Raw genomic sequence first — 13,674 nt, 5'->3', positions numbered from 1 at the left:
GTTACTTTTCTTCAGACTCATCCCTCAGCTTTATACCAAAACACAGGTGAGTTGACCACTTTGTTTGTTTCAATTAAGGATTCAAGCTTTTCTTCTCTCTCTTTCTCCTGCTATCTGTCTCTCTCTCTCTCCTGCTATCTGTCTCTCTCTCTCTCTCTCCTGCTATCTCTCTCTCTCTCTCCTGCTATCTCTCTCTCTCTCTCCTGCTATCTCTCTCTCTCTCTCCTGCTATCTCTCTCTCTCTCTCCTGCTATCTGTCTCTGGTTCTCTCTCCTGCTCTCTGTCTCTCTCTCTCTTTTCCTCTCTCTCTCTGATACAAACACAGATATGTATACACACACACACACACACGGTAGCAAACGCGACAATCCTTTTTCTCCGTACCTGATTGCTCCACTCAACACAGATACCACCCACGCCACAGCCCAGCGCACAGAGCTAGAGACAGAACGAGGAGAGAGAGGAGAGAGAGAAACGCTACACAGCAGCTGTTTGTTCCGCGTCTTCTTTTTCTTCTCCCGTTCTCACCATCCTCCCATCCCTCCTTTTGTCTGACTCTCTCTCTCTCGCTCCTCAAGCCAATTATATCATGAACCTGCCGTGTGCTTGTTGCTAAGGGGGGAAGAGAACCAACAGGAGTGGACCAGCCGATACTTTAAGGTAATGAACACAATATTGAGTTTTTGTCACTGGGGTATGTGAGAGAGAGAATGTGTATGTATGGTTATTAAATAACTACAGCAGTTTTGCCAGGTGACTATGGGAGTTATGTTACTAGTGGGTGTTAATGTGTGTGGTTTGGTTTTACTGTCCTTGTGGGGACCAGAAGTCCTTGTGGGGACCAGAAGTCCTTGTGGGGACCAGAAGTCCTTGTGGGGACCAGAAGTCCTTGTGGGGACCAGAAGTCCTTGTGGGGACCAGAAGTCCTTGTGGGGACCAGAAGTTCTCGCAAGGATACTAAAACATGGAAAAGCACTTTTATAGGTTTAGGGGTTAGGTTTCGCGTTAGGGTTTGAATTAGGTTTAGGGGTTAGGCTCTGCGTTAGGGTTTGAATTAGGGTAAGGGGTTAGGCTCTGCATTAGGTTTAGGGGTTAGGCTCTGCGTTAGGTTTAGGGGTTAGGCTCTGCGTTAGGGTTTGAATTAGGTTTAGGGGTTAGGCTCTGCGTTAGGGTTTGAATTAGGTTTAGGGGTTAGGCTCTGCATTAGGTTTAGGGGTTAGGTTTAGGGGTTAGGTTTAGGGGTTAGGTTTCGCGTTAGGGTTTGAATTAGGTTTAGGGGTTAGGCTCTGCGTTAGGGTTTGAATTAGGTTTAGGGGTTAGGTTTAGGGGTTAGGTTTAGGGGTTAGGTTTCGCGTTAGGGTTTGAATTAGGTTTAGGGGTTAGGCTCTGCATTAGGTTTAGGGGTTAGGCTCTGCGTTAGGTTTAGGGGTTAGGCTCTGCGTTAGGGTTTGAATTAGGTTTAGGGGTTAGGCTCTGCGTTAGGGTTTGAATTAGCTTTAGGGGTTAGGCTCTGCGTTAGGTTTAGGGGTTAGGCTCTGCGTTAGGTTTAGGGGTTAGGCTCTGCGTTAGGTTTAGGGGTTAGGCTCTGCGTTAGGTTTAGGGGTTAGGTTCTGCGTTAGGGTTTGAATTAGGTTTAGGGGTTAGGCTCTGCATTAGGTTTAGGGGTTAGGCTCTGCGTTAGGTTTAGGGGTTAGGTTCTGCGTTAGGGCTTGAATTAGGTTTAGGGATTAGGCTCTGCGTTAGGGTTTGAATTAGGGTAAGGGGTTAGGTTCTGCATTAGGGCTTGAATTAGGTTTAGGGGTTAGGTTCTGCGTTAGGGTTTGAATTAGGTTTAGGGGTTAGGCTCTGCGTTAGGGTTTGAATTAGCTTTAGGGGTTAGGCTCTGCGTTAGGTTTAGGGGTTAGGTTCTGCGTTAGGGCTTGAATTAGGTTTAGGGATTAGGCTCTGCGTTAGGGTTTGAATTAGGGTAAGGGGTTAGGTTCTGCATTAGGGCTTGAATTAGGTTTAGGGGTTAGGTTCTGCGTTAGGGTTTGAATTAGCTTTAGGGGTTAGGCTCTGCGTTAGGTTTAGGGGTTAGGCTCTGCGTTAGGGTTTGAATTAGGCTTAGGGGTTAGGGAAAATAGAATTTTGAATGGGAATCAATTGTTTGGTCCCCACAAGGATAGTAAACGTCACATTTACAAGGTTAATAAGCTGACATATGGAATTGTTTTAAGAATGTCATACCATGGATCATTAAGATATTTGATTTTGAATTTAGGTATAAAGGTATAGGTATAAAAAAATATATATCTATAAAAAAGTATTTGAAAAAACAGCTCATAAACGCATTGAATAACACATTAATAAATGGCTAAAAAGACAGTCCAAAATAAATAAATAATAAGGATATGAGGTTTTGAAGTGCCTGTCCTATTATCTAGAAGATTTAAGAAAGCTGAGGGAGTATTTTAGTTTAATTTGGACACATATTTAACACAAAATGTAACACAACATTTACTTCCATTCGTTTGTATGGGTTACCTTCAGATGAAGGTTTAATATCTATATATATCTCCGTACTTCCATTCGTTTGTGTGGGTTACCTTCAGACGAGTCCCGTGACACTTGTGTGCTACTGGATGGAAGGAGCTGCTACAGGATAGAAGGAGCTGCTACAGGATAGAAGGAGCTGCTACGGTATAGAATTCTACAGTATAGAAGCTGCTACAGGATAGAAGGAGCTGCTACAGTATAGAAGTCTACAGTATAGAAGCTGCTACAGGATAGATGGAGCTGCTACAGTATAGAAGTCTACAGAATAGAAGCTGCTACAGGATAGAAGGAGCTGCTACAGGATAGAAGGAGCTGCTACAGGATAGAAGGAGCTGCTACATGATAGAAGGAGCTGCTGCTGTATAGAAGTCTACAGTATAGAAGTCTACGGTATAGAAGCTGCTACAGGATAGAAGGAGCTGCTACAGAATAGAAGTCTACAGAATAGAAGCTGCTACAGGATAGAAGGAGCTGCTACAGGATAGAAGGAGCTGCTACAGGATAGAAGGAGCTGCTACTGTATAGAAGTCTACAGTATAGAAGCTGCTACAGGATAGATGGAGCTGCTACAGTATAGAAGTCTACGGAATAGAAGCTGCTACAGAATAGAAGGAGCTGCTACAGTATAGAATTCTACAGTATAGAAGCTGCTACAGGATAGAATGAGCTGCTACAGTATAGAAGTCTACAGAATAGAAGGTGCTACAGTATAGGGATCTCAGAGCTACAGGACAGTAACAGACCACTGTCTTCACCGTTGCTTTCTAATGTGTTCGGTATTCATGTTGAATCCTGTTGAAGTCCTGGTGCTTCTGAATCCTCTACAGTCATTAATATTAATCATCCCATAGGGGAAGGAATAGGGAAGCTCTCTCTCTGTGGTTTGTTTGTGGAATATGGTTTTTTTCTGTCTCTCTCTCTGTCTCTCTCTGTCTCTCTCTGTCCCTCTCTGTCCCTCTCTGTCCCTCTTTGTCTCTTTGTCTCTCTGTCTCTCTGTCTCTCTCTCTGTGTCTCTCTCTCTCTCTCTCTCTCTGTCTCTCTCTTTCTCTGTCTCTCTCTCTCTCTGTCTCTCTCTCTCTCTCTCTCTCTCTCTGTCTGTCTGTCTCTGTCTCTCTCTGTCTCTCTCTCTCTGTCTCTCTCTCTGTGTCTCTCTCTCTCTCTCTCTCTCTCTCTCTCTCTCTCTCTGTGTGTGTCTCTGTCTCTCTCTCTCTCTCTCTCTCTCTCTCTGTCTCTCTCTCTCTCTCTCTCTCTCTCTCTCTCTCTCTCTCTCTCTCTCTCTCTCTCTGTCTCTCTCTCTCTGTCTCTCTCTGTCTCTCTCTCTCTGTCTCTCTCTCTCTGTCTCTCTGTCTCTCTCTCTCTCTCTGTCTCTCTGTCTCTGTCTTTCTCTCTCTCTCTTTCTCTCTCTCTTTCTGTCTCTCTCTGTCTCTCTCTCTGTCTCTCTCTTTCTGTCTCTCTCTCTCTCTCTCACTAAAAATATAAAATAACTGACAGAAAGGTTATGGAACACATGCATGTAGCCCCGTGTAGCCCCCTGTAGGCCCATGTAGCCCCGCGTGCGACTTCAAGATTAGTGTTAGCACTCGGACCAAAAGAGCAATTTTCTCCTGGTCTAACAGTCAAAACATTGATTTCTCTTGGTCTAATAGTCGACACGTTGCTTTCTCCTGGTCTAACAGTCAACACGTTGCTTTCTCCTGGTCTAACAGTCAACACGTTGCTTTCTCTTGGTCTAATAGTCAACACGTTGCTTTCTCCTGGTCTAACAGTCAACACGTTGCTTTCTCCTGGTCTAACAGTCAACACATTGCTTTCTCTTGGTCTAACAGTCAACACGTTGCTTTCTCCTGGTCTAACGGTCAACACGTTGCTTTCTCCTGGTCTAACAGTCAACACGTTGCTTTCTCCTGGTCTAACAGTCAACACATTGCTTTCTCTTGGTCTAACAGTCAACGCGTTGCTTTCTCCTGGTCTAACGGTCAACACGTTGCTTTCTCCTGGTCTAACGGTCAACACGTTGCTTTCTCCTGGTCTAACGGTCAACACGTTGCTTTCTCCTGGTCTGACAGTCAACACATTGCTTTCTCTTGGTCTAACAGTCAACACGTTGCTTTATCCTGGTCTTTCTCCTGGTCTAACAGTCAACACGTTGCTTTCTCCTGGTCTAACGGTCAACATGTTGCTTTCTCCTGGTCTATCGGTCAACCCGTTGCTTTCTCTAGGTCTAATGGTCAAATATTGCTACATCTCCCTCGTGGTTAAGGTTAGGATTCAGGGTAAAGTAATCTGATCTTAGATCTGTGGTTAGGGGTAAACTTGTACCTCTGAGTGTATGGTGAACAGTGAGAGCAAAGCAACGGCTGTTTGGGTATTCACCTCACCTCTTCCTCTGCTCACGCCACAGCTCACAGACGCCAATATTGTGACAGGTGTCAGCCCGTCAGGTGCCAGCCGGCAGCGGCAGGCTGGAGAAGCGGGACACCTGGGGCACCTGGGAAAGGAAGGTGGAATGGAAATGGCACTATCGGATCCTCCAGAGAGCTGCAGGCAACGTTTCGGGTTTTGAATGCTGGAATAATGTCACCTGTAAATGGTGTTGGTGCTTGTCAGCCTGGCACATGGAGCTCGTATCAGAACGGCCTATTGGGATCACTGGATGTGCAGAAATGTGATCCTCTGTATCTCAGTTGCTAGAGCATGGATCTGGCAATGCCAAGAGAGTGGATTTGATTCCTGGGACCGTACATACATGAAGAAAAATATCCACGCATGACGCTTTGGATAACGGTGTCTGCTAAATGCCATATACATTATATTATTATATATGATATTATTATATACTATAAATGGCCATGCAGAGGATGTAAAGGTGGATATCTGAACTGAGTAGAATTCATTCTTGAATTGAAAGTGAAGACATGTCTTTCCATTTGTAGATTTAGTTACCGTAGAGAAAACGCCCATTTGGACTTGGACTCTCTTTCTGTCGTTGGTCTGTCCCAACGTGGGATTGAAATAAGCGCAGGTAATGTTTTGTGTCACTGTATTCTCAAAACCTCAATTCAAAACGGAGTAAAACACAAGACCATCGAGAGCCCCACAGCACCAACAGTAAAATAAACTGTTATCGGCTGTATCACCACTATTCACTAGAGTTATACCGTATCATCACTATTCACTAGAGTTATACCGTATCATCACTATTCACTAGAGTTATACCGTATCACCACTATTCACTAGAGTTATACCGTATCACCACTATTCACTAGAGCTATACCGTATCACCACTATTCACTAGAGTTATACCGTATCACCACTATTCACTAGAGTTATACCGTATCATCACTATTCACTAGAGTTATACCGTATCATCACTATTCACTAGAGTTATACCGTATCATCACTATTCACTAGAGTTATACCGTATCATCACTATTCACTAGAGTTATACCGTATCATCACTATTCACTAGAGTTATACCGTATCACCACTATTCACTAGAGTTATACCGTATCACCACTATTCACTAGAGCTATACCGTATCATCACTATTCACTAGAGTTATACCGTATCACCACTATTCACTAGAGTTATACCGTATCATCACTATTCACTAGAGTTATACCGTATCATCACTATTCACTAGTTATACCGTATCATCACTATTCACTAGAGTTATACCGTATCATCACTATTCACTAGAGTTATACCGTATCATCACTATTCACTAGTTATACTGTATCATCACTATTCACTAGAGTTATACTGTATCATCACTATTCACTAGAGTTATACCGTATCATCACTATTCACTAGAGTTATACCGTATCACCACTATTCACGAGTTATACCGTATCATCACTATTCACTAGTTATACCGTATCATCACTATTCACTAGAGTTATACCGTATCATCACTATTCACTAGAGTTATACCGTATCATCACTATTCACTAGTTATACCGTATCATCACTATTCACTAGAGTTATACCGTATCATCACTATTCACTAGAGTTATACCGTATCATCACTATTCACTAGAGTTATACCGTATCATCACTATTCACTAGTTATACCGTATCATCACTATTCACTAGAGTTATACCGTATCATCACTATTCACTAGAGTTATACCGTATCACCACTATTCACTAGAGCTATACCGTATCATCACTATTCACTAGAGTTATACCGTATCACCACTATTCACTAGAGTTATACCGTATCATCACTATTCACTAGAGTTATACCGTATCATCACTATTCACTAGAGTTATACCGTATCACCACTATTCACTAGTTATACCGTATCATCACTATTCACTAGAGTTATACCGTATCACCACTATTCACTAGTTATACCGTATCACCACTATTCACTAGAGTTATACCGTATCACCACTATTCACGAGTTATACCGTATCATCACTATTCACTAGTTATACCGTATCATCACTATTCACTAGAGTTATACCGTATCACCACTATTCACTAGAGTTATACCGTATCACCACTATTCACTAGAGTTATACCGTATCATCACTATTCACTAGAGTTATACCGTATCACCACTATTCACTAGAGCTATACCGTATCATCACTATTCACTAGTTATACTGTATCATCACTATTCACTAGAGTTATACCGTATCACCACTATTCACTAGAGTTATACCGTATCGTCACTATTCACTAGAGTTATACCGTATCATCACTATTCACTAGAGCTATACCGTATCACCACTATTCACTAGAGTTATACCGTATCACCACTATTCACTAGAGTTATACCGTATCATCACTATTCACTAGTTATACCGTATCACCACTATTCACTAGAGCTATACCGTATCATCACTATTCACTAGAGTTTTACCGTATCATCACTATTCACTAGAGTTATACCGTATCACCACTAGAGTTATACCGTATCATCACTATTCACTAAAGTTATACCGTATCATCACTATTCACTAGAGCTATACCATATCATCTCTATTCACTAGAGAAAGAGAGTAGAGGGAGTGAAAGAGAAGACTAGAGACAGCTATGAATTGAATGTATTCTTTTCACAGCCTCCAGCGACAGAAGAAGAAAGAGAACGAAGGAGAGGGAGAGGAGACAGAAAACAAAGGAGAAAGACTGAGAAGAAAGAGAACGAAGGAGAGGGAGAGGAGACAGAAAACAAAGGAGAAAGACGGAGAGGGAGAGGAGACAGAAAACAAAGGAGAAAGACGGAGAGGGACAGGAGACAGAAAACAGAGGAGAAAGACTGAGAAGAAAGAGAACGAAGGAGAGGGAGAGGAGACAGAGCTCATCATTGTCTACAGTATGAACCAGTCCAGCAAGGACCAGAGTGGAGTGGGGACAGCAGACCCTGATCAGGACTCTCCCAACGTCATCGTCTACAGAAAGGTAGGAGGACACACTGGCCTTTATAACACTGTGTTGTAGGAAGGTTGTATGAAGGTTGTGCAGTGGAAACATGCATTGAGTACGACAGGCTTTTATAAGGTAGGAATGCTCTGGCTTCCTTTAGGTCCTTAACAAGTTCCTTGCTGCGCTACAGTTGAAGTGGGATGTTTACATACATCTTAGCCAAATACACTCAAACTCAGTTTTTCTCAATTACTGACAGTTAATCCTAGTAAAAAATCCCTGTCTTAGGTCAGTTAGGATCACCACTTTATTTTAAGAATGTGAAATGTCAGAATAATAGTAGAGAGAATGATTCATTTCAGCTTGTATTTCTTTCATCACATTCCCAGTGGGTCAGAAGTTTACATACAAATTGAGTGTATTTGGTAGCATTGCCTTTAAATTGTTTAACTTGGGTCAAACGTTTTGGGTAGCCTTCCACAAGCTTCCCACAATAAGTTGGGGGAGATTTGGCCCATTCCTCCTGACAGAGCTGGTGTAACCGAGTCAGGTTTGTAGGCCTCCTTGCTTGCATACACTTTCTCAGTTCTGCCCACACATTTTCTATAGGATTGAGGTCAGGGCTTTGTGATGGCCACTCCAATACCTTGACTTTGTTGTCCTTAAGCCATTTTGCCACAATTTCGGAAGTATGCTTGGGGTCATTGTCCATTTGGAAGACCCATTTGCGACCAAGCTTTAACTTCCTGACTGATGTCTTGAGATGTTGCTTCATTATATCCACATAATTTTCCTGCCTCATGATACCAACTAGTTTGTGAAGTGCACCAGGCACTCCAGCAGCAAAGCACCCCCACAACATGTTGCTGCCACCCCCACAACATGTTGCTGCCACCCCCGTGCTTCACAGTTGGGATGGTGTTCTTAAGCTTGCAAGCATCCCCTTTTTTCCTCCAAAACATAACAATGGTCATTATGGCCAAACAGTTCTATTTATTGTTTCATCAGACCAGAGGACATTTCTCGATAATGTACAATCTTTGTCCCCATGTGCAGTTGCAAACCGTAGTCTGGCTTTTTTATGGTGGTTTTGGAGCAGTGGCTTCTTCCATGCTGAGCGGCCTTTCAGGTTATGTCGATATAGGACTCGTTTTACTGTGGATATAGATACTTTTGTACCTGTTTTCTACAGCATCTTCACAAGGTCCTTTGCTGTTCTTTTGGGATTGAATTGCACTTTTCGAACCAAAGTATATTCATCTCTAGGAGACAGAACGCATCTCCTTCCTGAGCAGTATGACAGCTGCGTGGTCCCATGGTGTTTATACCTGCATACTATTGTTTGTACAGATGAACGTGGTACCTTCAGGCATTTTGAAAGTACTCCCAAGGATGAACCAGACTTGTGAAGGTCTACAAAAAAAATCTGAGGTCTTGGCTGATTTCTTTTGATTTTCCCATGATGTCAAGCAAAGAGGCACTGAGTTTGAAGGTAGGCCTTGAAATACATCCACAGGTACACCTCCAATTGACTCAAATTATGTCAATTAGCCTATCAGAAACTTCTAAAGCCATGACATCATTTTCTGGAATTTTCCAAGCTGTTTAAAGGCACCATGAACTTACTGTATGTAAACTTCTGATCCACTGGAATTGTGATACAGTGAAATAATCTGTCTGTAAACAATTGTTGGAGAAATTACTTGTGTCATGCACAAAGTAGATGTCCTAACCGACTTGCCAAAACTATAGTTTGTTGACAAGAAATTTGTGGAGTGGTTGAAAAGCTAGTTTTAATGACTCCAACGTAAGTGTATGTAACCTTCCAACTTCAACTGTACATCAAACCTTTTTCTATGTACTCAGAGAGCCATCATTAGCATGTTTTATTATACAAATGGTAGTCCGTCAGGTACTCAGCAAGAAGGTCCGATGTCACTATTATGAAAACAAGATCCAGATGGTAAATATAAAGATCCCATTTAACAACTGTATGTCCAGAAACAAACAGGTGCTGCTGTAACCCCAAAGATTAAAACTCGGAACCTGGATGTGTGTGTGTCAAATCAAATCAAATTGTATTGGTCACATACACGTGTTTAGCAGATGTTATTGTGGGTGTAGCGAAATGCTTGTGCTTCTAGTTTCGTACAGTGCAGTAATATCTAACAAGTAACAATCTAACAATTTCACAACATATACCCAATACACACTCATCTAAGTAAAGGAATCAAGAATATATAAATATATGTATGAGAAATGTCAGAGAGGCATAGACTGATACAGTAGAATAGTATACACAAATGAGATGGGTAATGCAAGATATGTAAACATTGTTAGTGACTAGTGGTCCATTTATTAAAGTGGCCAGTGATTTTCAGTCTATGTATATAGGCAGCAGCCTCTAATGTGCTGGTGATGGCTATTTAACAGTCTGATGGCCTTGAGATGGAAGCTGTTTTTCAGTCTCTTGCTTTGATGCACCTGTACTGACCTTTCTTTCTGGATGATAGCGGGGTGAACAGGCAGTGTCTCGGGTGGTTGTTGTCCTTGATTATCATTTTGGCCTTCCTGTGACATCGGGTGCTGAAATTGTCCTGGAGGTGCCACGACTTCCGCCGAAGTTGTTCCCTCTCCTTGTTCAGGCGGCGTTCGGCGGTCGACGTCACCGACCTTCTAGCCATCGCTGATCCATTTTTTATTTTCCATTGGTTTTGTCTTGTCTTCCATCACACCTGGTTCCAATCCCATCAATTACATGTTGTGTATTGAACCCTCTGTCTCCATTCATGTCCTTGTCGGTGATTGTTTATTGTAAGTGTACGTCTGTACTGGTATGCGTCCGGTTATGTTACCCATTGATTTTTATTTTTATGTTTCCGTTGGGTTTTGTAAATAAACTGAGCCGTTGGAAACACAGTTATTTCTCTCCTGTGTCTGACTTCTTTGCCGCCAGTTAAACACCCTTACAGGAGGGCAGGTAGTTTGCCTCCAGTGATGTGTTGGGGAGACAGCACCACCCTCTGGAGAGCTCTGTGGTTGCGGGCAGTGCAGTTGTCATACCAAGCGGTGATACAGCCTGTCAGGATGCTCTCAATTGTGCATCTATAAACGTTTGTGAGGGTTTTAGGTGCCAAGCCAAATTTATTTAGTCTCCTGAGATTTAAGAGGTGCTGTTGCACCTTCTTCTCCACACTGTCTATGTGGGTGGACCATTTCAGTTTGTCAGTGATGTGTACGCCGAGGAACTTGAAGTTTTCCTCCTTCTCCACTGCGGTCCCGTCGATGTGGATAGGGGAGTGCTCCCCTTAATGTTTCCTGAATTCCACGATCATCTCCTTTGTTTAATTGATGTTGAGTGAGAGATTATTTTCCTGGCACCACACTCCCAGAGCCTTCACCTCCTCCCTGTAGGCGGTCTCGTCATTTTTGGTAATCAAGCCTACTACTGTTGTGTTGTCTGCAAAACTTGATAATTGAGTTGGAGGAGTGCTTGGCCACACAGTTATGGGTGAACAGGGAGTACAGGAGGGAGCTGAGCATGCACCCTTGTGGGGCCCCTGTGTTGAGGATCAGCGAAGTGGAGATGTTGTTTCCTGTCTTCACCACCTGGGAGCGGCCGGTCAGAAAGTCCAGGTGCGCAGGGCGCGGTTTAGATCCAGGGTCTCGAGCTTGATGACGAATTTGGAGGGTACTATGGTGCTGGATGCTGAGCTATATTCAATGAACATCTTACATACAGTGGGGTGAACAAGTATTTGATACACTGCCGATTTTGCAGGTTTTCCTACTTACAAAGCATGATAGGTACCCTTCAACTGTGAGTGACGGAATCTAAAACAAAAATCCAGAAAATCACATTGTATAATTTTTAAGTAATTAATTAGCATTTTATTGCATGACACAAGTATTTGATCACCTACCAACCAGTAAGAATTCTGTCTTTCACAGACCTGTTAGTTTTTCTTTAAGAAGCCCTCCTGTTCTCCACTCATTACCTGTATTAACTGCACCTGTTTGAACTCATTACCTGTATAAAAGACACCTGTCCACACACTCAATCAAACAGACTCCAACCTCTCCACAATTGCCAAGACCAGAGAGCTGTGTAAGGACATCAGGGATAAAAATGTGGACCGGCACAGGGCTGGGATGGGCTACAGGACAATAGGCAAGCAGCTTGGTGAGAAGGCAACAACTGTTGGCGCAATTATTAGAAAATGGAAAAAGTTCAAGATTTTGATTTTACCTTTATTTAGGGAAGTCAGTTACGAACAAATTCTTATTTTCAATGACGGCCTAGGAACAGTGGGTTAACTGCCTGTTCAGGGGCAGAATGACAGATTTGTACCTTGTCAGCTCGGGGATATGAACTTGCAACCTTTCGGTTACTAGTCCAACATTCTAACCACTAGGCTACCCTGCTGCCCCAGATGATGACGGTCAATCACGCTCGGTCTGGGGCTCCATGCAAGATCTCACCTCGTGGGGCATCAATGATCATCAGGAAGGTGAGGGATCTGCCCAGAACTACACGGCAGGACCTGGTCAATGACCTGAAGAGAGCTGGGACCACAGTCTCAAAGAAAACCATTAGTAACACACTACGCCGTCATTGATTAAAATCCTGTAGCACAAGCAAGACCTCTACATGCTTTGTAGTAGGAAAACCTGCAAAATTGGCAGTGTATCAAATACTTGTTCTCCCCACTGTAGGTATTTGTCTTGTCCAGATGGGATAGGGCAGTGTGATGACGATTGTATTGTCTGTGGATCTATTGGGGCGGTAAGCATATTGAAGTGGGTCTCGGGTGACAGGTAGTGTGGAGTTGATTTGATCCTTGATTAGTCTCTCAAAGCACTTCATGATGACAGCAGTGAGTGCAACGGGCCGATAGTCATTTAGCTCAGTTACTTTAGCTTTCTTGGTTACAGGAACAATGGTGGCCATATTGAAGCATGTGGGGACAGCAGACTAGGATAGGGTGAGATTGAATATGTCCATAACACACCAGCCAGCTGGCCTGCTCCTGCTCTGAGGACGCTGCTCGGGATGCCGTCTGGGCTGGCAGCCTTGCGAGGGTTAACACGCTTAAATGTCTTACTCACTTCAGCCACGGAGAAGGAGAGCCCACAGTCCTTGGTAGCGTGCCGCATCGGTGTCACTGTGTCATCCTCAAAGCGGGCGAAGAAGATGTTTAGCTTGTCTGGAAGCAAAACATCGGTGTCCGCGACGTGGCTGGTTTTCCTTTTGTAGTCTATGATTGTTTGTAGCCACATGAGCCGTTGAATTGCGACTCCACTTTGTCTCCGTACTGACTTTTTGCCTGTTTGATTGCCTTACGGAGGGAATAACTACACTGTTTGTATTCTGCCATATTCCCAGTCACCTTGCCATTGTTAAATGCGGTGGTTCACGCTTTCAGTTTTGCGTGAATGCTGCCAACTATCCACGGTTCCTGGTTTGGGTAGGTTTTAATAGTCACAGTGGGAACAACATTTCCTATACACTTTCTTATAAACTCATTCACAGTATCAGTATATTCGTCAATATTATTGTGTGTTTGTGTGTGTGAGTTAGTGCTTGAACCAAATCTTACCTTCGCTTCTGAGAGACACAGAATTTTTGAAATATGGGGGGGTAGAGAGTAGATAATGACTGAAAGAGGTGAAGAGTAATAGGGGGGAGAAGAGAGAGGAGAAAAAGAGGACATGAAAATAGAAAAGAGGGAAAGAGGAGAGCAGGAAGGTCACCCCTGATA

The 13,674-nt window shown here is 43.2% G+C and overlaps 1 protein-coding gene across 1 annotated transcript in view; it reads left to right on the top strand.

Moving 5' to 3' along the window:
* Positions 1-357: 357 nt before the first annotated feature.
* Positions 358-13,674, top strand: part of LOC110529169 (regulator of G protein signaling 6) — a 127,116-nt gene continuing 113,799 nt past the window's right edge. Inside the window, exons 1-2 of the mRNA XM_090242467.1 lie at positions 358-660; positions 7,609-7,948. Coding sequence (XP_090098593.1) covers positions 7,865-7,948 — 84 coding nt within the window. The 5' untranslated portion in view covers positions 358-660; positions 7,609-7,864. The remainder of the gene's footprint in view (positions 661-7,608; positions 7,949-13,674) is intronic.

The sequence above is a fragment of the Oncorhynchus mykiss genome, chromosome 8, assembly GCF_057628025.1.
Source record: "Oncorhynchus mykiss isolate SJ-2025 chromosome 8, ASM5762802v1, whole genome shotgun sequence".
NCBI lineage: Eukaryota > Metazoa > Chordata > Actinopteri > Salmoniformes > Salmonidae > Oncorhynchus > Oncorhynchus mykiss.
Note: the sequence above shows the minus strand (reverse complement) of the source record. Positions and strands in the feature narration are given on the sequence as shown.